At 34.7% G+C, this 26984-nt stretch overlaps 1 protein-coding gene across 1 annotated transcript in view; it reads left to right on the forward strand.

The window, feature by feature from the left end:
- LRP1B (LDL receptor related protein 1B) overlaps nt 1–26984 on the forward strand; it is a gene marked incomplete at its 3' end in the record, with an annotated part of 1802496 nt that overhangs the window by 863578 nt on the left and 911934 nt on the right. The window contains exon 6 of the mRNA XM_082657914.1: nt 8911–9168. Within this exon, the coding sequence (XP_082514040.1) occupies nt 8911–9168 (258 nt within the window). The remainder of the gene's footprint in view (nt 1–8910; nt 9169–26984) is intronic.

Consider the following 26984-nt stretch of genomic DNA (forward strand, 5'->3'; position numbering starts at 1 on the left):
ATGTGTCCCAAGCTCTTGATTCTCTCCCCTAATAATGCTTTCTCCAGTGATGGCCATCTTGGTTAATGTGACCCCATTCACCCAATTGTCCAAACCAAAATACTGGAGTCTCCCTTGACTCCATTCTTTCTCTCAAACCCTTTGTTTCAAACTTTTAAATATGTTCTGAATTGTACTACTTTCTCTAAAGAACAGCCTGCATCCACGTTCCTAGCAATGCTTTACCTTTCTTCATAGAATTTAACACTGCCAAAAAAATATTAAATAGTATTGGTTTACCTTCTTATTGACTTTTTCCTCCACTAAAATGTAAGCTCTACAAAAACAAAAAATTTTATTAGTTTCATTCACTGCTGTATCTCTAGCATCTAGATGAATGCGTGGCAGAAGCTAGTCATGCTCAATAAATCTTTGTTAAATGTATAAATAAATATGCAAACACTGAGACAGTATTTTCTTTTTAGGAGACAAAAGTGGCTTTTTAAAGGACCCATGCTTTCAAACTGGAAATATTTTTAAAGCAATTTTTTTAATGTTGTTTTTTATTGTGGTAAAAGTCACATAATATAAAACATAGTATTTTAACCATATTTAACTGTACAGTTTCGTGGCACTAAGTACATTCACATTGTTGTGCAACTCTCACCATCATCCGTCCCCCCAATTTTTCACCTTTCTAAACTGAAACTCTGTCTCCATTAAACACTAACTCCCCATTCCCCCTCTGCACCCCTGCACCCCCCAGCCCGTGGCATCTACCGGTATACTTTCTGACTCTGTGAATTTGACTATTCTAGGTACCTAGTATTAGTGTAAAGCAATTTTTAAATGAGCCAATATCTATTACTTATTAAATTCAATCATTACCTATTTATAAATTAAAGGGACATGTCTGAATTGGGAAAAATGTGCTTCTATAGCTAAAGAAGTTTCTGTTTGCCACAGTGAGAAAGGTGATTAGGAGATTCAAAAGTAGCCATAGGCCACCTCTCAGTAACTAATGCGAATTGACCATCCCTGGACTATCTGCTAATTTTAATATTAATTCAGTAACCTAAAATTTGAATGAATCATACTCTGAGATTTTGAGATTTACCAAAATAACCCTTCAATTTAATTAAATTTATACTTTAATTAATTAAATTCAGTATAATTAAATTTATTTCATTTTCCTGATTAAAAATCACAATGCATTATTTTTGTCATTTTATTGAAATACACTATCATTCTTTATTTTTTTGAAATACACTATATCATTCTTAAACTTAAAAAATCAGTAAAATATCTTTAAAAACATTGGCAAATCCATATTCAAACAGCCCTTTATGTGTCATTCATTTATTGACCACTTACCATGTGCCAAGTAAGACCTTCTAGTTAGTAGGGGAAATATAATACTTCCTTGATCTGGTGGATCAACTCTTTAAGAAACAGGAAAATTGTGAGAGCTGCTGATTTGCAAAATGAGAGCCTCTTTTAGTGTGTGTGTGTGTGTGTGTGTGTGTGTGTGTGTGTGTGGCACGATGTTATTGGCTTTAATTGTTGTTCAGAAAATGTTCCTTATTCCTGCGAAACAACATATTTCATTGCTTCTCAATCATCACATTTCACATTGAAATATCCTCTAAATGAATGTAGCGGTATTTCACTATTAACATCCAAATAACAAAAAGGTTACATTGTTTTAAAGTCTGTAATTCAGGTTGATCAGTAGTTTACCTGAGTGAGTTTTCACAATGCCTAAGACAAGATTACAAAAGACAACACTGACCTAATATGCCAGCACTAAACCCATTATCTTCTCATAAAACCGACTCTGCTTTTTTTCCTCTTCCTCCCTGTCACCCAAATCTCAAATTTCCACAGAATCTTTGACCCCATGCCCCTTATTATCTACATAAAACAGTCTCTACAGTTTAAAACTTCGACTTTATTACATCACCCCATCTCTGTGTAGGAACACAACACCACCCATTTTAGTTTCTTCTACCTATTTTCTGAGAAATTAAAATAGCATTTCCCTGTTCAGTAATCCAGATATTCAAAACCTGTGTCTATATAAGTTTTGTTTTTTTGCTAATAACCTTGGGTTACCTTCTTTATAATTAAAAAGATAAATACCTTTCTTGATTTATATGTGTGAAATTTAATGTGTTCCTGAACCTCTGGATTCTCTGGGGCTTACATTTCTCCACTGGCCTCTGCTTCCAGTAGAAGTGTCGGCACACATGGTCATTCTTTCTTTCTGTATCGCATCAATCTAAAGGAGAACAGAAATACCTTTTCCTTTTTACCTAACTCCTTTCCAAACTCACTCCAGAATACTACCACCAAGGCAGTGTATAAACAAGATTTTTACATACTACCTTCCCATCTGATTTGAATTATATTACACCACTTTAAAAGTAAAAACAAAAACAATTTTAGAAATTAAATGGGAAATATACCTATCCTACTATATTCTCCTCATGCATATCCTATTCTATGTATCATTTCCCAGTTGATCTTCAAGATATTTTTGCTCGTTATACTCTTTCTAAAATTTATATTGACTTTCCATTGCAACCCAAATTAAAAATAAGTTTATCATCTTGACATTAAATGACTTGTGCAATGTTTTCTCAACCTACTTTCTCAGCTACTGCAAGCTCTATGTGAGTTTGAATCTAGTTCTTTTTACTTAGTAGCTTTGTGATCTTAAGCAAGTTACTTAAACTCTAAATAACTTAGTTTTCTTACCTATAAAATGTGGATAATATTAGCACCTGATTCTTAGAGATGTTGTGAGTATACAATAAACTGATAAAGATGAAGCTAGCTCCTAAAATATGCTCAAAAAGTTTGCTATTGTCATTATCATGATGAAGTACTTTCATCACTAATGCATGTTGTACCCTCAGAAACTGAAAAACTGAGGTTAGTATCTTCCCAACACATCTTAGAGTCTTTCCCACATATGTGCTTTTGTCAAAGCTGTTTGTTTCACCTGACTTCCTTTTTTTCTTCTTCTTCTTCAACTTTTTTTTTTTTTAATCTCTGCATGTCCAATTCCTGTTCTTCCATCAAGGCAAACCTGAAATCAAACGTCATCATCATTAAGGAACTTTTAACTCTATTAAACAGATATGTTTTTGTACATTTGTGATGCTGTAACAATACCACAGACTGGGTAACTTACAGATAACAGAAATTTATTTCTCTAGAGGCTGGAAGTCTGAGATCAGAGTGCCAGCATGGTCTGCTGCGGGCTGTCTTCTGGGGTGCAGACATATTGTATTTTCACATAGCAGAAGGTGCTAGGGATCTCTCTAGAACCTCTTTTATAAGGGACTTATTCATAAGCGTTCCAGCTTTGGGACCCAAGCACCTCCCAACTGTCACCTCCCAATACCATCATCTTTGGGGGTTAGGATTTCAACATAGGAATTTAGGGGACTCAAACATTCAGTCATAGCAAGATATATCTAAACATTCTTTGGAACTCAATGTTACTATACATGTTTTATGAAAGGTACCAAACCTGACTTAAAAATATAGACTTTTATAGATATTTAAGATGTATATATATGTATATCAATTTTTCTGTTAGGTATATCTTTCTTGAAGACAGACTGTCCTGCTGATCCCCTTCAGATACTAGTTGAATACCTTAGAGCTATAAGTTCTAAAAATAAAATAAAAAATGCAATAAAGCATTTTCATCCAGTCAATTGAGTTTAGTATAAATGCATTGTGACAATAAAAGGTAGTGCTAAGCTAAATTACGGTATAGTTGTAGTAATTACATTTTCTTGCTTAGGTGAAAACTGTTTAATGCATTTTAATGTTTCCACATTTGATTCATATTTTACTTTTTCTTTTGTAAAATCTGATAAAATAGTTTCCTCTGACATGTGGCACAGCATGTACTTATTCTAAATATCATTCAGCTCAGTAAAGAGATTTTTCCATTGACAAAATAGTTGAGGAAAATGGAGAAACAAATTTGGCCATATACGTTTTGGAAATGAAAATATTCCAGCCCTGTATCTTTTTTTCACTTATATGGTTAACTTTTTCCACATTTTCAGTTTGGTTTAGTTGACTTTGGTCTATAATTTATTATATTATTTGAATAATGCTTTTTTTCTCTTTTTTAAACTAGATAATTTCCTCCTAGTATTTCATATTCAACTTTTTTTGTTCATTGCATAATTTTAGAAGTTATCTTTTCTTTTCTTTTAAATTTAGTCTCTTTATACAGATTGCTCTTCACTTTTGTTGCATATAGTTACACTTCACTTCCTATGAGGGTTTGCATATTTTTTTGCTACAAGTTGTTATCATTCTTCTCATTTCTAACTTCATCATATTTTCCTTATTATTAAAGACTTTATACATTTGTATATGATAAACTAAAAATAAAATTGTTTAAATTCTTCTTTAAGTTATTTTAAGTTTGTATTGGTTGAAAACCAATTCTTTGGGCTGTACAGATAACAATTTTCCCTTTTCCCATGCTTTAGTCTGGCTCTTCATTTTATGTACTTTACACGGAAGTTACCATTTAACCTTTTAAACAGTTGAACCTCATTCTTTTTTTTTTTTCTCATCTTTGAAATAACAGATATTGAGGTGCACCTACCTAACTTCATTCACTGGAGATAATTGCTCACAATTACAGGATTAATTAGGGGAAATCAGAACACAGTATAACTAGATAATACATATTTTTCTATGTGTATATGTGATATAGATACATTTATTATGTACATAAATATTTATTAGGCTTATATTTATTTTTAATTATCTGAATCCACAATTCCAATTACTTAAAATGAAACTAGCTGAATTAATATTCTTAGAATTGAATGGAAGAATAGGGAGTTTAAATGAAGCTGTAAAAATTAGTTTTATTCACTCTGAAAACATTTATTTAACATCAACTATATGTCAAAATCATGTTATTATAAGTATATAAAAACATTTTTAGTATATTCTTGACTATGAGAGGAGAAGGATATGTTTGCAAGGATATGGTTATAGTGGCTTGGAATTTAAAGAGATATTTTTATGAATCTAGTCAAATGAGATATTTCTTGTTTCCAAGCTTCTCTTTTTAATTCTCAGTTTTCTAATCAGTTTTAAAAATTATGACACTGATTAATATAACATGATAGGAAAAAAATCATGTTCTGTTTATACACATCTCTATAACTGTTTGGGAGAGAAAATACTCTTTTTTATGCTGTTGATATATGGGTGGGAGTGAAGAGAATGAGGACAGTTTTCCTCCTCCAACATGAATCAGTTGACAGCCTATCGTAGAGGTTTATTCAACTTAAGTCTTGATTCTCTACGCCAGAGTGTTGACTGAGTGCTTTCTTGTGTTCCAATCTCTTCTATGTGGAAGGTTAATATTTATTACTTCTCACTAAGTGTTGATGTAGACAACCCTTTGACTGAAGTCATCTGATGTGTTTTCTAACTGTTCCTTCAAGGAAACTGTTCACTGACTCTAAGTGTGGCATCTGATATGAGCATCACATTTATTCTTATCAGTCTTTTATCATTATTACCCAGGCTAATGATGATCTTCACTTGGCATGTGGAAGCATGTGGTAATAATGCCCACTAGAGAGCAGTGTAGTGCGGGTAGAGATGGATAACCTTTGTCAGGCCTCTGCCCCCTTTCATAATGAAGTAGGAAAAAAAAAAGATTTATATCCCTAGCCCCTGATGATTTTTGTGGGTCCTTGTGTTTCAGTAGCTTCTCCCACTCCCATATCAGGCGTTATGTTTTATTTGTCTTACGTGGGAAACCATAGATAATAATTAGCAGACACATGAGTATTACTTCAGTGAAGTACATCACAACTAACACTAGAAGTATCCTTCCTCCAGTGTGTCATTTGAATTTTAAAAGTCACCATTATTATATCAAACCATGTCAATTTATGAAGCACCTGACTTTCTCTCTATTGGCTTTCTGTTTATCTGAAGCTTTAAAATCAGTGGTTGATATATTTTGCATTAAGGTAAGCAACTGACTCGCTCAAAAAGCAGCTACAAAAATCAAATAGATTGATTAGCTGTGTCCAGTAAGCATTGCCTGTGTTGACCATTAATTTATTTTTATCTCAGTTTCTCAAGAGAAACTCAATGTTCCTTCATATTCCAGACTCTCTTCAAAGAATGTTTATGACATACTTAAATTTACTGACTGGTAGGCAGTTTAGAAATTGTTGTCTACATCTGGACTTCTTATAAGCTTGGCAGTAGTGGTTCATTTTTGAATGAGAGCTGATTTCACTAAAGGTCATTTTGGTTGTCAATTGAAGACCATAAGCACTGACATTAGTGTCAGTATATCTTTGTTAACCTGATAACACAGCTGTCTAAGACCCCTTCCTAACCTGAGAAATCCATCCATGATCCAACAGGCTTCAGGAGTGCCAAGGTCAACTGGAAAACAAACAGAGCTAGTACTGTTGAAAAGAGACCAAGTTTAGACTTCCACATTAAGGAATGGAAAGGGCACGTATTACATGATTCAAGATGGCTTTAAGAGATTGAGAGAGAGCCAGCTGGCTAACCAAGCTCAGATGTAGTCACTTGACAAGGTTACATAAGCAGAGACAGTTCACAATTTTACTGATTATTCTAAGAGAACTCTTTATTATGGAAATAATATTAGTATTATTGAGACTTACTTTTTGTTGGTTTATACCAAGCAGTCCAGGGACAAGTTCACTTCTCCACTGGGAAGAAACTGTTGGGCTATTTAGTTTATAATCTCACTGAGGTTGTACTGTTGTTTACTTTTGTTTGTTTTGTTGTTTTAAGATAAAAAAAACATTTAATGCCTTTCTGGAGGCAGAGAAGAATCCTATGGCTTGATTGAAGTAATTTCTTAGGAGTAAAAATTCAAATACCCATGGAAGGCCTTAGGATGTGTTTCAGAGTTGACATTTTAGGCCTGTGAGGGAAGACCCAAAATCATCTTCGTTGGACAGCTCTTCTATTTGAAAGATACACAAGGAGCCTGATATTCCTACTTCCCCAAGAAATGATGAAGACCATTAAATAATGTGTTCAAAATGTTAGATGTTTAATTATATTAGCCATAGTATGTACATTTGCTTTTCTCCTACCATTACAGTGCTCAGTATCAGTGTCTTGAATGATCTAATAATGTTTATGAAATTTTCTGAAGAGACAGTATTTCTCTGGATTCCATCCATAGGTTAAGAAATCCAAATTACTTTGTAACGTTTCACAAAATGTTTCTAACAAACTCTACTGTGTAAGGGTTCCATGTGTCCTTTGGTCTTATTCAGAAAATTTGTAGTGAATGGCCAATAGGTTCCAGATTTTTTATAAATGCTAGAGATAACATCAGCAGAAGTAGAAAAATACACCAGAGAAATAAATAAGATATATACAATGTATGGTAGTGATAAGTGAAAAATAAACTCGGGAAGGTGTACCGAGAGTGTAGGGGCTTGTAGTTTTTTTACAAGATAAAGTGGTAAGAGAAGTCCTCACCAGAACGGTGACATCCAAATAACACCCAAAAGGAGGTCAGCATGTCAAGTCGGCCATTCTGAAATATGATTATTCTAGGAAGAAGGAAGAGCCTCTGAGATGGCAGCTTACTTGGCTTGTTCACAGAACAATAAGAAGACCAGTATGTGTGCAGCAAGGTAAACAAGGGTGGGAGTAGTAAGGAGATGAAGGAAGCGAGGTCAAAGCGTAATGAGAATACACATCAGGTAGGGCTTTATAAACCATTTTAAAGGCTTTGAATTCCCTCTGATTGAAATGGGAACCCTTTGAGGAACTGGGCAGAAGACTTGCTTGATCTGCCTTAACATTTTAAGGATATGACTGGCTATTGTGTTGCCATAGACTCAGGAAGAGGAGGGCATAGATGGAGACAGAGAAACCAGTTGGAAGGCAGTTGTAATGATCTGGTTGAGACATGATGGCAGCTTGGGGCAGGATGGTAGTAGGAGTCACTGATGTGTTTGACATCAGAGTCAAAGAGATTTGTTGACACGATGGATGTAAGGCAGCAAAAAGGAGAAGTTGGAGGTTTCCAAATTTTCCCTATTCCCTAATTAGCACGAAAGCTACTCTGAATATGATTATAGAGCTAAACTCTTTCAACACTAATTTTACATGGGCTTTTACTGTTAACTTTATATGTTAAAGGTGTTGTGATTCCGGTCAATTAGTATGTATTTACCAACAACTCACCAATCCTAGCACAAGCAAAGATGCATTGTTCCAACAAGTGGTAGTAAACAAGTTTTTTACCTCGAGAATCTTATTTTCCTGACTGTAGAGAAAAAAATGTGAAAGGAACTGGTTCAGTGACCATGATCTAGTCACTAAGGAAATGTGTGATTGTTTGGCTCCAGGGGTCAGTCAGGGAGCCAATGAGCCTGAGGTCACAGGTGCTCTTTGTATGAGGCTGTGAGCTTTGCATGTTCCACTCCAGAGAATCTATCTCTGACCTCATACATCCACTTCAAAAAAGTGTGCCCTTGCTCACAAGGGAAGTCTATAACACTGTATGGAGAGGTCAATCCAGATCCATCATCATTGCTAGAAAAACAACTCACAGCATTTCTTTTATTTACCAACAGTGAAAGCAAATAGCATTGTCCTCATATTTAGACAACACATTATAACTAAGGAAATCAAGAATAGAAATGCTCAGTGGACTATGTTGTCCTTAAAAAAATGAAGTGATATAGTTACTGAAGCATATACAGGTTACTAAAAAATACTTTTGGCAAGGAATTTTTAAAATTGTAAAGATGCATTAAAAATATAGGATAACTTTTAATAAGTAATGCCAAATTATTTTTTAAAAAGTGACTCATTTACTGAACTCACTTTGCTCTTTCTGTTTTATTCCAGAACCTACAGATAGGCCTCCTTTGCTGTTAATTGCAAATTCTGAAACAATTGAGGTTTTCTATCTTAATGGAAGTAAAATGGCAACCCTGAGCTCAGTCAATGGAAACGAAATTCATACTCTGGATTTTATTTACAATGAAGATGTGATTTGTTGGATTGAATCGAGAGAATCTTCAAATCAGCTCAAATGTATCCAGATAACAAAAACAGGAAGATTAACAGATGAATGGACAATCAGTATTCTTCAATCCTTTCACAGTGAGTTTCAATTTATATTATATGCCACCCTTTAAGGATTTCATTTGCAGACCAGTAGACAGGATTCTTAGATTTTCTAGCATAGCTAATGGCTTTTGGAAAGCTATATATGCAAGTATGAATGCACTTAAATAAGTATATTCCCTATGTGTTTTGCATATACACACATATACACAAGAATTGCACTGTTTATGTAAGCGGTACATTGAAGGGTTAATTTTAATTCTTTCTTTAATGCTTATTGCAGTATCACCTAGATAAGAACTGTGATTTTTCACTGAATGATAGTTCACAATGTGATAGTGAAGGTAGGATTAAAAAACAACAACCACAACCAAAAACAAGAAACAGATTTGATAATTATAAGCTCTTCTTAAACACTAACAAACACAACATAAACACTAACAAACTGTAGTGTTTGTTAAAATACCTTGAAAACTATTAGTTTTATGCTAATTGGTAACAACTACCTGTGTTTGTTGACTTTTTTCCTAGTAAATCAGAGTTTTTATATATCTTCTTCCTAAAGAGTAATTTGTAATTTGTGATTCACTTGATTTCTCATGTCGGAAATTCACAAACTATTAACTGTCTTTCTCTTTCTGTATATCACATTGTCACATGCACATACATCCCCCCCCTCACTATTCTGCTCTCTACCCCTCCCGCATGAGAGTATAAAAATTTATTTGTGCTTGCCTGGGGAAAGAGTATGCATGAGAATTTCAAGATGTATTCATTTATTTTATGATTTACAGAAAAAACTTATTCTTACAAATGCTACCAATATAAAACTTGGTAGAGAAATGAAGGAAATGTACAATCAAGTTAAGAAGAAAAAAAAGAGTGCTGTGATAGAATAAATTTAGTTTTCAGATGTTGAATGTTTGGTGATTTGAATTCAGTAATCATATTTTATTGATGTTTGTGATGTATAGTTTCAGGGACTGGTTATTGATCCTTATTAAATGTAAGAAAATAGTACTATGTAATGTTTGAAAATTATGATTAGATTGAATAAAAGCAGTGGCAAAGATTGTAAGAAAAATGGAATATGAAGTGAACAGAAGTAAATGTTTAACAAATAGAATCCAATATTTTGAAGATTTTCTTAACATAATTAAAATAATTGATAAGGTCATTTATTGTGACAGTGGACCAAAAATGCCTAGTGAAAACAGTGGACACTGTCTATTTCAAGGATTCCATGGAGAAATGATAATTCATAATAAACAGTAAATAACTATTGGTAGTAGCACAAGGAATGTTTCTGTGTGATTTGAGTATTTCAGACATTGGCTCAGCCAGCAGTTGAAAATCATTTGAACAAAAGACTCTGGTTTCTGCCATGTTAGTGATTACCTTAACTAATCCAAATGTATTTCTCCCTAGCAAATGGAATACTGGCAGTCAGATTGCTAGAATATTCACTAGGTCATCAGGTAAAATTATTTTCCAAGGTTACTTAAGCAACTTTTTTTATACATTTAATATACCCTAATAATAGTAGTAATCCTTTCTTTAATATGTATTTTTAAACAACTTTAATAGTACATCTCAGATTGGTTAAGCAACTCTACATTAGAATATTTGTAGAAAATAATTCAGAACTTAGATTTCATGTGATTTATAAACAATTCTTGGCAAATCTAGAAAAATAGAGATTGATTTTGTTAGGTAGTTCACTAAAATGATGAACAGACATTCATTTTGAACTATACAAAATTAATGCAATGGAAACATCTTAATTAGAATAAATAGTTGTTAATGAAGTCGGATTTAAGCCATGCAATTCCAGTCACTTTAGAAAGAAGTGATTAAATGTGTGGAAGTAATACAGTGATGGGAGTGGGACAGAGGTGTGAGCTGGGCTGAGCTCCTCTATCATTGCTTGTAAACGATGTATTTTATCAACATGTCACAGGACAGCTTCCAATGGACTCTGCATTCACCATGACAATTTGTGAGTTGATAATGAATTTTGAATATTCTTTGCATATGTAATTACTTAAAATCTCTGTTGTACCATATAAGCAAAAATAATGAACTGATGGGAGTATGCCTGAATACCTGTCACTAGCCACTATTCCAGAGATTATCTCTTTAGGTTTTCCTCCCTCATTATCTTTAGATACTTTTCTCTGAATTTACCTGAAGAAAATATTCTTTTTTGGAAAAAAATAAAACTTTTATTTTTCAAAGTATTACTATGAGGAGAATCATTACAGGTCAAACCAACTTGAATTTAAATTTTACATAATATTTTAGTAAACATCTTATTGCAATATTAAAATTTTTACGGCATATCTCATCTCACTGGATACCCACCACATCTCTGTGGAGTATGCAGGAGAGATACTCTTCCCATTTTATAATAGACACAATTTTAAGTACAGAACTAAGATGTGTTAGGCAATATTGAATGGCTAAAAAGAAGGCAGAGATAGGACATCTAAATCCTATGTTCTTTCTTCTACATTAACAAAGGCAAATACAGGTCCCTTCAAAGAATTTCCCAAGTCTAGCACAAATAATCATATCTACAACTTATTAAATGTGTTAAAAGACTACATGCAATAGGGAGGCATTATTAGTCCCCTTATGCTGAAGGGAAAAATCGAGACTCTGAATTTGGGCCAGACTTCCTAGCCTTCGCTACACCGCACTGCCCCAGGGGTCTCAACTTTTGTTTTTCATTTCAGCCAGCCAAAACAATCAGGTACACTAACATTAGTAACAGTGGCTCACAAAGACAGTGTCTACATGGGAGAGAGGTATAAGAATCTTGGAAGGGGGTGGACAAGATGAGTTGTACCAAGGCCATGTCATTTGAAAAGGCCCAACACATGATTCTGATATGGCCACCTAGGGAGGCCTACCTTTAATACTGAGAATCATGTCTAAGCAATATTGTGAGAGAATGAGGAAGACTGATAATAATGTGCTCAGTAAACTATATTGACAAAAGGAACACTGGGGAAAATGCTAGAGATTATATTTTGAATTGAATTCATTCTTCTTTATAAAGATACTTGATATTTATTAGCTAGTATTTTTGCCTGAAAGTTACAAAATACTAGATTTTGAAGAAAATTTTGGAATTAAGTGTTTTGTAAGCAAAATTTGTTCTCCAGGGATTCACGTAAAGTACATTTACAACAACTAATTATTTCTCCCGAGTTTTTCTTAGGGAATACTGTGGTAGGAACACAGATACCTAAAATCAGCAAAAATGATGGGATTCCTAACAGTAGTGATGCTCAGCTATTTTCCTCAGGACAAAGTGCACAAAGATGATTGAGACAGATAAGATTATTTTCTGGGTGTATCCCTTATTAAGGAAGATGATTCAGGACCAATTGTTCTCTTCCAGGTATATAGTAGATACTTTCATTCTGTTTTTATGTATATTCAGTATTCTGCAAAATTTGAGTATCACTATTAGGATTCTAATTTAGACTTAACCAGCTTGTCTTCATCCATTCATGGGCTCAGCTACAGTCTAGCAGATCGTGGCAGGCCAAAAACTATAAAGGATTGCTTATTCTTTATACACTTTGCTTCTGAATTATCCCCATTCACTGGCTTTTATCTTTCTTTTATTTGGTCTGTTTCGATATCAGCTTAACTCATTTTCCATTTGAACCTCTGCCTTGATCCTTGATTGGATAATTTTTGGATTCACTTTACCCATGTCTTTTCTCAACCCTACTTCTTTCTCTTGAGTTAGCAATTCTCTAATAATCATATAATATTAATAGATGACATTTACTGAATGTTTATTTTGTGCATTAATAATTATACACATATACCTATCACAAAAATTATATATGTATACTATATAAAATAGTTTATAGATAAGACAATGAGCTTAAATAAATGTAATACTTTTTTAATTTAAAGGAAACCTTGACCTCTTAATCTCAATAGATACTGAGTAATGGCCTTTCTTAATTGTGCAGTATTCCCTATTTGCTTCTACCCAGCCTAGGAATTTCATAGCCTTCAGTGCTTCACAAGCATCCTCCATCAAGTTATGACTGGACAAAAATGAGCAGGCTGTGTCCCTACTGTAAATACAAGCATAGCAGGCATAGTCTTGGGACAAAATAACCAACTTATAAGAGTAGAAATGCTAGATTCAAATAGTGTCAGCTCACAGTGAGTTTGCACTTTACAAGATGATCATGGAACTTTGCAGCAACATCCTAAGATTACACAGTATCACAGAATGGTATAATCATCATAGAAACTTGGCATGCAATATTTAAGCATGTGACTTGTAAATAAAGTATTTTTATGACCTTTCCTCTGCAATTATCTTTCTCCATCTGATTGGAGAAAAGTCATTCACATTGTTTTAATTTGCCTTTATATGATTACTAGTGAAGTTGTCCACTCCATTGTGGACTTATATGTTCACGTCAATCTCGACAAATCTGCTTGAGTGATCATAATGCTCCATTGCTTAAAATTAAAATACAAAATATTCAGGGGCTTCCCATTTATCTAAGGAAAAAATGAAACTTCATTTTACGGCTTCTCTGCCTCTACCTTGCCTCTCCCCACTCAAATCACATGTTCCACCTAAAAAAAAAATACTAGCACTTCCTTTAATGCACTTTGTTTTCTCATTTCCATGGGCGTTTGTATATGCTGGTTCTTCACCATAGGCCATAGTTGTCATTTCCTATAATCAAGTGTCTCTTACTCATGTTTTAAGGTATAATATCCTTTCCAAAAGTTTTTCTTTTGAGCTTAGCAGCCCTTCCTATGTGATCCTGGGACATCATAGTACAAATGCATTATATTTTATTTGTGTGTTTACCTGTCAGATTACCAAATAAAGGGTAACTACTTTAAGTTTAGGATGTGTGCTTTATTCATCTTTGAATCAGATTTCAGCCAAACGCCTGTCTGTTCTAGAATAAACATAGGTAACAAGTAAAGGATGAGGGTGGAGCATTAGACGGGAGAAGGGTAAGACCAACTTCTGGAGAGACCATGCCAAATCACTACTAGAGACATGGGGAAAACCAGTCTGCATTATGGCTAAGTAAGATCTTTTCTGTGTCTAGATAGTAGCCTCACATGTGAATCTTGGTGTCCTTGAGATATAGGTTTGTTCAGCAGCTATTGGCTTTTATTTGGCTTCAATCTCTGACTTCCCCAGGGTCAGTAAATTTGCCTATAGATTCGTTTTGGAACCTAACCTCGATGACAATGGAAAAAACTTGATCCAGATCTGTTTGAGTCTCCCCACCCGCCAAAGCAGTTGTAATTAAACATTATTGGAGTCAAAGGTCTTAAAATAGAGGTCAATTAATTCTTAGCACAGGAACAAAACAGAACAACACATCTTGTAATCTTAACCTTTCTCCTCCCCTCAGTCTGATTAGACATTTTCTTAAGAAGGAGGTTCTACTATCTTATATTTAGGTCCTTAGATGCGTAAAACAGTAGATGTGCTTCCCATCTCAGTCCTGTATACTTAGTTATTATCAAGGCCCCAAATGTTTTTGGGGTAAGCAGTAAAGAGCAAAGTCAGGATGTTCTTTGTATCTCTCAACCTCTGAGAAGCCCTGTTAGTTACCTCCACCCTAGAAATGTATGCATTTAATTCTTTGTGAGAGATGAAGTATATTCAGCAATTAATCAATTTTGGTTTTAGCATTTCATTAGAGAAAGCTCAAAAATTGGGCAGCTCTGAGCTCAGGAGAAGAGGAAATGGTGATGACCATCCTAATTTTATAAATTTGTGAGATTTTTTTATTAAATAAAATGAAAATGAGAGACATAAAAGGAAATGAAAGAAAATAAAAGAATATTTTCTGATCTATATTTCCCACTCCAAAAAAAAAAGTCGTGTTGTTGTTGTTGTTTTAGCTGTGTAGAATCCAGACTTTTTGATCAGCATATTTTGTGGACATCTAAATTTTGCACAAAAATCTTGGCTATAGAAACTAGTCTTATATTATTCCCTAAGAAACAGCTGAGAAGAATCCAAAACACATCATCCATATAAGAAGGATATCATAAGTATTTATTCTCAGAGATACATTTTTATTTAACTGCTGTTTGATAAGCAAGTGGATGTTTTATTAAACTCTTTATACTTCTTAAAAGTTCCTCATCTTTTACTTAGCATATTTATATGGAAACATAAAAATCACTTTTTCTGAGACATGGCTGCTGTGTGTGTGTGTGTGTGTGTGTGTGCATGCATGTGTAGCTAGTTATTACAACACATGCTTGCTGGGATCTGGAATTTTAACAAAGTGATCAGACCGTCCACTGAGAACTCAAAAAAAAAAAGACAGTTAAAATTAGCAAAGATGTTGATCTGAGGACATATTTCCAGAGAATTTTTAAAATTCTCCTGATACCATATGCTCAATGTTATCGGCATTGTATTAAATTATTCGTTAATTTTTTATATTAACATTACATAAATTTATACTTCGGAATAAGTAACCTGTTCTAATTGACAATCAGTACAGAACCATAAAATGCCAACCCGAATGCCTAGAAAAGAAAAAAAAATTTTTAAGTCTGCGTACTCTGTTACTCTACAAATTGGTCTTTATTGCTAGTTCAGTTGCCAGGCTGGAAATAACTCAATTACTATATTATTGTCGTTTGGCGACATACTTGAAATTAACCGAAGCAGAAATTAGAGATGTGCTAAGCTTCAATTGTTCATATTCATTTTTTCTATGAATTTGATAAAATATATTTCACACACACTAAATATAAATATACTCCCCTCCAAATTTTGCTGTTTGCCATGTAGAACTTTTAAATCATTATTCTCATAGTATGCTTTGTCTAGATCCACATTTCTGTTTGTTTTATTAATGGATTTTAATTATCACATTTCTGTTTATTTTATTAATGGATTTTAATTATCAAAGTGGAAATTTTTTCATGATCCCATTACAACGCCATATACCAGGTAGAACATAATGTTTAGCAGTTTACTTTATCTACCAACCTGAAACTTGGAAAGTAGGATGCTCTTTTCATCGTGAATAACTCATGAAGTACATTTGGAATCCATGATGTATACTCACTCAAACTGGTGTTTCTGTCTTGGTCAACTTTATCTTGGTAGAAGAGAGAAGGAAGTAAGGGAAGAAGAGAAAAGATATGGAAAAAAGAGAAATTATCACTTTTTTGGCAAGTAGACTAGTAAAATAATTTCTGACTTAATATGTATTTGATAATTTTTCACTTTAAATATAATAGTGTCATAGTGTATTTTCCTTTTATTTTGTTTTGCTTTTTCTTAAGGGGTTTATGCCAAGTAAAATGAGCATTGTTTTCTCATATTTCTTGGCCATCAGAAGGTTTTAATCTTGTCAAGACATTTACAATATATTAGGAATTTATCAAATCTAAAGGCCGTGAGCAGTAGGAGACAAATTAAGCAACGTAACTAAGGAAACTGACGTGTATAGGATTTCAGTTTTTGAATAAGATTCTTTTTTTCTTTTTTTTTTTTTTTTTTCAGGCTGTAACGTCTGTGACTTACAGATTTTCTGTAACACTCGGCTTTGTATTTTCCTCACCGTGGTATTTGGGATGAGTTGATATGGTCCTAGCTCTGTCATTAACTAGCTGTGGGACCTTAAATAATTTTAAAATGAAATCACTTGTTCACACAATAGCTGGAATCCCTCCCAGATCTAAACATACTTTCCCCTTCCATTCCCTACTGTTTGATATTCTTGTTAATTTGCAGTATGCCTGTGTCTTTGTGTGCATGTGTGTCTTCCTCTCGTCTACTTTTTTTTTCCTCTCACCTAATTACTCACAATAGGTATATTTTAATCATTGTATAGTACTGTTCTCTAAGATATGTTCCTTGGGACACAAGTTTTCCTGGACATTCTTGGAAAGAATGAGTTTGTGGTCAAATGAGTTCAGGAAGTTTTGCATCTGTATACCCTTATTGGAGATTTATATGTATATTAGCCTATTAAAGATTCTGTGGAGTCCTTCTGTAAAGTACCTATTTTACTTTGTTTAGCTCAGGATTTCTTTAATTTCCTTGAGTACTGAACATTTTTTTGGTATTTTTCTGGGTATGTCTGTGAGTGCATTTCTATGGGTGCTTGTTTCTAATGACATGTTATGAATATGTTTATGTGTCTGATACATATTAACACTCCAAATATCTAGTGTTTTATATTATCCACTTTGAGAAATATTGTTTTAGAGGTCTTATGGAATATCACTCATATTGTATCCTCCTACCACTTTTTACTGTCTCTGTGGCTAAACCTGTAAGGTCGGTGTTTACGAGGAGATACAGAGAATTACCGTAATAACAGTTTTCTAGCTATCTCTTCCCAAGAGCCCAGCTACTTTTAGTTTATACCCAAAGGGTTATGAGAGTTATAGGATCCATATACCACAAGCCCTGAGACTGTGGTGACAAAACCAGAGACCATTTCAGAACTGGACCTTAGAGGAATTAGTTATGCAGCAAAGATTTGGTCATGTGTGAAATTCATGCCAGGAAAGAGCCTAGCTAAAAGATGACTGTAGTTGATAATGGTAACAAAGAGTGTGTTCTGGAACTAACTTAGAATTGCAGCCAGTGTCAAGTAATTCCAATTTAATTATAACAATTTTTCCATGAGCTGGATAAATGTATGGTGACAGAAACTCTTAATGGTAGAACAACAGTGTCAGATGATGAGATGGTCATGTAGATGGTGAAGAATTTTTTAAATGATTATGAAGTATAAATCTAGATTAAAATATATGTATATTTTAAATATGTATATGTATATTAAAATATTCTGTAAGTCTTTGTCATCTTTTTTTTTTTGGCTGAGTTGGGTCTTTGTTGCTGCACGCAGGCTTTCTCTGGTTGCGGTGAGTGGGGGCTACTCTTTGTTGCGGTGCGCGGGCTTCTCATTGTGGTGGCTTCTCTTGTTATGGAGCACAGGCTCAAGGCGCGTGGGCTTCAGTAGTTGCAGCACGGAGGCTCAGTAGTTGTGGCTTGCAGGCTCTAGAGCGCAGGCTCAGTAGTTGTGGCACACGGGCTTAGTTACTCCGCGGCAGGTGGGATCTTCCCAAATGAGGGATTGAACCCATGTCCCCTGCATTGGCAGGCGGATTCTTAACCACTGTGCCACCAGGGGAATCCAGTCTTTGTCATCATAATGACAACATTTACTTGGTAAAGTTTTATAAAGTCTCTTGACAACTTTTGTTGTTTTAATGTAAGAATTAACCTATATCATTTTAATCTCGCTGTTTTAAGGTATTAGTGAAGAGATCTATCTATCTATCAAGTACAATTATTCAGTCCAGTTTCACTAAGAAAAAGCAGGTAGTTATACTGTATATCCAAAACTGAATGGTAGGGAAAGGCCTATGTACTACTAATCAATGAGACTAATTTTCTAACAAATTTATGGTTTAAAACATGTCCGACAAATGTACTAGAGAGTACATAAGAATAACAAAAGAAATATTACTTTTGTGTGTGTGATGGTCATAAGAATAACATTATTATTCTTATAACCAAAGAAGATTCTATTTAAAATTTTTATGTTGTTGGGAGATTCTATTTTGTTTATTGAAAATAACAACAACAGCAACAGAAACCTTGTGGCTTGATAGAAAAGTTCAGCTTGTCTGAACTGGTCAGAATAACTTAGTATCCATATGAAACACCTCACTTGGCCTTAAGACTTAGTTTGGTTGTTTTTGTTATTTAAAAATATTTTGTTAAATTTTTTGGAGTCATGAGAGGTGAATGAATTAAAAGTTACTATAAAATTTTAGAGCTTTGAGGATTTGATTTGTAAGAAGGGTATAACTTGAGTAAATTAGAACTATCATAGTTACCGCTACAAAAATTTTGAACTTGAAGAGGTACATTATAATTGTGATTACTTATGCAAAACGCCATTGGCAATTACATCAGGTATTTAGATAATTTGTGCAAAAAAATGTTTCTTCCTAAAATGAAGATAATTGAGACAACATGTTCCTAATGTATGAAGTATGCAAATGATCATCTCAGTGTTACATTCCATTCTATATGTTTAGTCTGAGCTTTTGTTTCTGAGACTCTCAGTTAATGTCGTTCTTCCTATGTCCATGGGATGATATTCACACAATATACATGGAGTATCAAGGTAATTATTTTGATAAATTCAAGCTGAATCATTTGTGTTTTTCAAATTTGTTCTCTTGAATTATGGGAATTTAATTATTTTTTGTACTTCATATTGAATGTTGTACCTGATTTATTTCTAAGCACATTATGTAATGTTAAAAGTATTGAAAGATGACTCTAGTCATATATATATATATATTTATTTATATATACAACAAATACTTTATTAGAGCTTTTTGTCGAGCCTTTAACAAGACATTACTTTAAGAATAATAATATTGATATTTTGGCATGGTCATAGATTAAGTGATACTAATATGTGAAAACCAAACTTTTAAAATATGTATATTTTTCAATTCAAAATTGTACCTAAGATAAGATGGGGGTTGAGCTATTATGTAATGTATATCCCTTATATACACCTCTTAAATTCTTCTATACACCTCTTAAATTCTTATAAATATGAGTTATTTCAGAATTTACTGTTGTAGTTATTTAGTTTAGTGTATGTGGATTTCAGTGTGAGTTAAATATTCTATACTTCTGAATGCTGTGAACATTCAGCTTCTTTCACCCTAAAATTCATATGTTGAATCCCTAATCCCCAATATCATGGGATTTGGAGGTAGGGCTTTTGAGAGAGATTTAGGTTAAAGTCATGGTAGTGTAGAGCTCCTATGATGTGATTAACACCTTTGTAAGAATAAGACGTGGCCAGAGTTCTCTCTCTCTCTTCCATGTGAGGTTACACCAGAAGGTGGCTACCTGAACCATGAAGAGTCCTCACCAGACATAGAATCTGCTGGCACATTGATCTTGGACTTCTCAGCCTCCCAAGCTGTGGGAAACAGATGTTTATTGTTTAAGACACCCAGTCTATGGTATTTTGTTATAGCCTGAACTGACAGGCTGTTATATTTAAAATGATAAGAGAAGACATTCTTCTTTCATTCTAAAAATATAAGTATATTTCTTTCCTAATGTACCTATCTGGAGTGTCATGGGACGAATCCCCAGAAAAATAACACTCTGCCTCCATTTGTATAAGTCTTAGGTTACCTTTAGAATAAAATGTCTGAGGTGGAGAACTGTAAACTCGTCATTGCTGGACTAGCTTAAATCCTCATTTCTTCTGTGTCATTCCTCAATTCAGAGATGCCCTGATATCTTTCAGGATGTCTCAGTGTGACTCCTAGAAATAATTTCCACTCGTGTCAAACAAATTAATCACTTGGTGACTGGTTTTCATCATTGAATTTGACTCTTAAAAAAGAAAAAGCAATGCAAAGGCATTAATTGATCTTTATTATGTATATGTCTCCACAGAACTCCTATCATTTCATTACCATTATGCAACTGACCCTAACAGTAGAGTAAGTTTAATATCTGAAATGTTTGTCAATAGCAAGCATGGCTGAGAAAGCAGCCTACAAATATTTGGTCTTTGGGCTTCTCAATTGATACTTCTTTTACTAGGCCCAGTGCAAGAGATAACATTGGTGTAACTGAACCTCGCTTTAATAACAGAATTAATCCACTAAAACTACATCAATACACACTCTTATTCACTTACTGTACACTCGAACTCATACCTAGGGGAAACATCATTTTCTACTTGTTGTGCTTCAGATTCTGGGTCTATAACTTGGGTAGGTTAAGAGATATGACAACTATGAATAATAAACAATAAAATATAGTATATATTATATAATATGTTATATAATAATTGAATAATATAAATATATAATAATAAGAATCAATTAAAACTGTTTTTTTAGAGACATGAATCAAAAGGTGAAAGGTAATCTAAAATAATCTAATGTATGCCAACAGAAGTAGTCTAGATAACTAGTAGTCTCAGAGACAAATCAGGGCCAAGGTGTCAGTAAATTCTTATTTAAAGGACAGGAATAAGAGCCACAAAGTTACATGACTCTGATGGTCATAAAATGATTCTTGGTATGAATAGAAAAAAAAGAAGGGCTCTAGAAGTCAAGATGTGGCAGTTTTAATGCAAAAGTGGTTATGGTGCTATTTTATCCTCAGTACAACATTGTCTGTTCATTCTTCTGATCTTTGCTTTATTATCTCTTCTTAGTCACTCAGTTTCACCAGTCGTCATTATTCTTCCACACTGTTATATGGCACTCTCATCCCTCGTACTGCTGTTACACACCCTGGGTCTTCATACCTTCAGATTATTAGCGGCCTAATTGCCCTTTCTTAAAATTACTCCTCCACATTAAATGATACCTCTCCTTCTTGTATACATCTTTGCTGGGTAAAGGATAGTGATTTGCCAATTTTGAGCTCACAGGTAAAATCAAGGAAAATACCACAGCTGATTAAAGAACAGGGCTTCCCTGGTGGCACAGTGGTTGAGAATCTGCCTACTAATGCAGGGGACACGGGTTCAAGCCCTCGTCTGGGAAGGTCCCACGTGCCACGGAGCAACTAGGCCCGTGAGCCACAGTTACTGAGCCTGCGCATGTGGAGCCTGTGCTCCGCAACAAGAGAGGCCGCGATAGTGAGAGGTCCGCGCACTGCGATGAAGAGCGCCCCCCGCTTGCCACAACTAGAGAAAGCCCTCGCACAGAAACGAAGACCCAACACAGACATAAATAAATAAAAATAAAAAGAGAGTTCCAATTTCAATGGTCAGCTACTCTTACAAATTCCCATATAATCAGAAAATGCAAACTTAAAAAAAAAAAAAAAGAACAAAGGAGCTGTGACTTAAGATGACTCCTACACTGACTGATGTCGAGGTAGAAGCACAGATTTTAGGCAAGAGGTTCTTGAGCAAAGGTTACTTGGAATAGAAGAGCCATATTCATTTGAAAATATTTATTGGACACTTACCATGGGGTAAACACAATTCTAGGCTTCAATAATATAGCAGTGAACGAGCCATACAGTATCCCTGATCACATGGGGCTTATTCTAGTGTGGGGAGATGGTGAACTACTAAATAATTAATTTTGATCGATATGACAGCTCCAAAAAAAAAATTAAATGATGGCAATGATATTGACTGGTGGGAATGAGTCATTGTGCCTGTTGGGGGATGTGGGGTTGTGGGGGGGGGCATGGTCTTCTCAATATCCACTGGTCAAGGGAGACCTTTCTGGGAACTAACATTTGAGCAAATACCTGAATAAGGGAAAGGGCAAAGCCATGCACATTCAGATACTCTTTTTTCTTGTACATCAGGTACAGAGGTCCTAAGGAGGAAGCTTTCTTTGCAATTCAAAAAAAATTGATGTCGGTTTAGCTGGAGTAAAGTGAGCAAGGAAGATGTGAGTTAAAAGGGAGGTTTAGAAGCCATGTAAGCCACATTAAAGACTTTGAATTTTATGCTAAACATGGGGGAAGTCATTAGAGATTTTTCAGAAGAGGACTGATATTTTGGAAAACAAGAATACAGACTCAAAATTTAGAGAAAAACCTGTTGTTCACTAAAACTGTGCAGAAGAAACAATAACACAATGGAAGTTGGTAGCCCACTACACCTCATTTCCTGGGTGGCCTTCCTGGAAAATGTCACAGAGAGAAACACTCCGTAGAGTTTTGACTTAAAATTGAGCTACAGTTTAGTAAACTTAGGTATTTATAAAAATATCAGTGATGCTACCAAACGTAAGGTAGATAGCTAGTGGGAAGCAGCCGCATAGCACAGGGAGATCAGCTCGGTGCTTTGTGACCACCTAGAGGGGTGGGATAGGGAGAGTGGGAGGGAGGGAGACGCAAGAGGGAAGAGATATGGGAACATATGTATATGTATAACTGATTCAGTTTGTTATAAAGCAGAAACACACACACACACACACACACACACACACACACACACACAAAATATCAGTGATGTGCTTTTGAAAACATTCATACAGGAGAGTAAATCCCAGCAGTCCATCAGTTTGTTAAGACATGTCTTACCTGGCAATCAAATGTAACATAGAACTCAGACTGTAAAGAATGGTGTTTTCTTCTTTGCTGACATGATATAATTTGTGTTTTACAGTGATCACTTTGGATGCTCTGTGAAGATTGTTATAGTGCATCTAAGAGGGAAATAGAGAGTCAGTTAAGTTATTGTAGCATCCAGGGGAGAGAAGGTAATGTCTTGAGCAAGGAAAGTAAGAACAGAGATGGAAAGAAGTGGACAGTTTCAGATGAAGGCCTTAAGATTGCCTGATAGATTTAATATGGGGTGAAGTGGGAAGAGATAAAAATAGAATGAAGGATGAATCCATTTGAGTTACAGGTTGAAAATAATATTTTGCCTAGTGGGAGGAAGACACCTCTGTGTAAACTGTTTTTGTTGTTTGGTTATATTGAGAGAATAAAAACACTGGAATATTTTCTAAGTGCGTCCACCATAGGAAATGATTGACTTGTAGCTTGAGATAGAGGAAGGAATTGAGAAATAGTGGAACAGGGAAGTTACAGATACCTGATACTGCTCACCATCCCATGTCAGAAACACCTCCTTTGTCTTTTTTCATAAAGACATATACACAGATTGTATGTAGAACTTTGTGACTACTCCTATCAAAAACTGATACTCACTTGGACTACATTTCATGTGTTTAAGAAATTGGAACAGAGCTAGGAAGAGGCAAACTTTCCTTAAAGGAAAAGAAAAGGGCTCTGTAACATGCCACAGATTCTGTTCCTGATTAAGGGTGTACCTGCCCACCATACACCCAAATTGAACTTCTTTTTTTTTTTTTTGCATTTTTAAAAGCAGCTTTATTGAAGTATAGTTTACATATCATAAAATGCATCTAGTTTAAGTATAAAATTCAATGCTTTTTACTAAATATACAAAGTTGTGCAGGCATCACTACAATTCAGTTTTTTTTTAAGATTTTTAGAAATTTCATGTAATGTCTGAAACATTTATATTAACATATTTCCATACAAATAACCCAAAGAAAGTTTAGTATTAGTTGGGGGTTTTTTGTTTGCTTGTTTTTTTATACTGCAGGTCCTTATTAGTCATCAATCTTATACACATCAGTGTATACATGTCAATCCCAATCGCCCAATTCAGCACACCACCATCCCGACCCCACCTTGGTTTTCCCCCCTTGGTGCCCATACGTTTGTTCTCTACATCTGTGTCTCAACTTCTGCCCTGCAAACCAGTTCATCTGTACCATTTTTCTAGGTTCCACATACATGCGTTAATATACAATATTTGTTTTTCTCTTTCTGACTTACTTCACTCTGTAGGACAGTCTCTAGATCCATCCACGTCTCAACAAATGACTCAATTTCGTTCCTTTTTATGGCTGAGTAATATTCCATTGTACATATGTACCACATCTTTATCCATTCGTCTGTCGATGGGCATTTAGGTTGCTTCCATGACCTGGCTATTGTAAATAGTGGTGCAATGAACATTGGGATGCATGTGTCTTTTTGAATTATGGTTTTCCCAGGGTATATGCCCAGTAGTGGGATTGCTGGATCATATGGTAATTCTATTTTTAGTTTTTTAAGGAACTTCCATACTGTTCTCCATAGTGGCTGTATCAATTTACATTCCCACCAACAGTGCAAAAGGGTTCCCTTTTCTCCACACCCTCTCCAGCATTTGTTGTTTGTAGATTTTCTGATGATGCCCATTCTAACTGGTGTGAGGTGATACCTCATTGTAGTTTTGATTTGCATTTCTCTAATAATTAGTGATGTTGAGCAGCTTTTCATGTGCTTCTTGGCCATCTATATATCTTGTTTGGAGAAATGTCTATTTAGGTCTTCTGCCCATTTTTGGATTGGGTTGTTTATTTCTTTAATATTGAGCTGCATGAGCTGTTTATATATTTTAGAGATTAATCCTTTGTCCGTTGATTCATTTGAAAATATTTTCTCTGGTTGTCTTTTCGTCTTGTTTATGGTTTCCTTTGCTGTGCAAAAGCTTTGAAGTTTCATTAGGTCCCATTTGTTTATTCTTGTTTTTATTTCCATTACTCTAGGAGGTGGATCAAAAAAGATCTTGCTGTGATTTATGTCAAAGAGTGTTCTTCCTATGTTTTCCTCTAAGAGTTTTATAGTGTCCAGTCTTACATTTAGGTCTTTAATCCATTTTGAGTTTATTTTTGTGTATGGTGTTAGGGAGTGTCCTAATTTCATTCTTTTACATGTAGCTGTCCAGTTTTCCCAGCACCACTTATTGAAGAGACTCTCCTTTGTCATAGATTAGTTGACCATAGGTGTGTGGGTTTATGTCTGGACTTTCTATCTTGTTCCATTGATCTATGTCTCTGTTTTTTGTGCCAGTACCATATTGTCTTGATTACTGTAGCTTTGTAATATAGCCTGAAGTCAGGGAGTCTGATTCCTCCAGTTCCGTTTTTTTCCCGCAAGACTGCTTTGGCTATTTGGGGTCCTTTGTGTTTCCATACAAATTTTAAGATGATTTGTTCTAGTTCCGTAAAAAATGCCATTGGTAATTTGATAGGGATTGCATTGAATCTGTAGATTCCTTTGGGTAGTATAGTCATTGTCACAATATTGATTCTTCCAATCAAAGAACATGGTATATATCTCCATCTGTTGGTATCCATATTTAAGCTATGATATAGCTCCTCCTACTTCTAATCATTTTTAGAATATGCCAAGCTCATTCCTCCTTGGTAGGCTCTGCCCCCAATTCTCCACATGCCTAACAACTTCTTGTCACACTGAGCTCAGTTCAAATATCATCCTCCTCAGAATTCCCTCTGTGATCAGTCACGGAAGTCATTATCCTGTCTTATTTTCTTCATGATGCTAGCACTGTCTATCTAATTCTACCCTTCTTGAGGAGAGGACTGTGTGAGGGATCATCTTGATCATGGCCAAATATAGTTGTTTCATCACAGAACCATATTTTGTATAAGTAGAGCAGAAAATTTCAAGACAAGTTATTTTTAAATTTCCCTGGCTTCATTTTTGAGCATTTATGGAATATCCTTCATGATTTAGCATTAAGCTGAATTACAGGTAATTTAAGGGAACAAAAACTGTCATTGGTATAGACAGTCTAGTTTAGATATAGGTCTAAAAATAACATCCAAGTGATGGGAAGTCAACAAAATCTAATTTTAAAAATTATAGGGATTTGCCTACTATATTAGTTTTCTATTTCTGCATAGCAAATTACCCCAAAACTTATAGGCTTAAAAACAGCAAACATCTATTATCTTACACTTTTTGTGAGTCAGAAATTCAGGGAATGCTAAGCTAGGTGGTCATAGGGTTTCTCACGAGGTTGTAATGAAGATGTTGGTCAGGACTGCAGGCATCCAGTGGCTTCACTGGGACTGGAAGACTGGCTTCCAAGCCCATTCTTGTGATTATTGGCAGTAGACTTCTCTCCTTTCCTACATGGGCCTTGGCACAAGGTTGCTTGTATATCATCATAGCATAGCAGCTGGCTTCCACCAGAGTGAGTGATGCAAAGAGAGAGCAAAATGGAAGTTATAATACCTTTTATGACTTAGTCTTGGAAATCACACTGTGTCATTTCTACCACATTCTATTTATTTATTTTTTTAACTTTTTATTTTATATTTGAGTATAGGTGATTAACAATGTTCTGTGTGTTTCAGGTGTACAGCAAAGTGATTCAGTTATACATTTACATGTATCTATTCTTTTTCAAGTTCTTTTCCCATTTACATAA

This window comes from Grampus griseus, assembly GCF_964374135.1.
Source record: "Grampus griseus genome assembly, chromosome: 7".
Classification (NCBI taxonomy): Eukaryota; Metazoa; Chordata; class Mammalia; order Artiodactyla; family Delphinidae; genus Grampus; species Grampus griseus.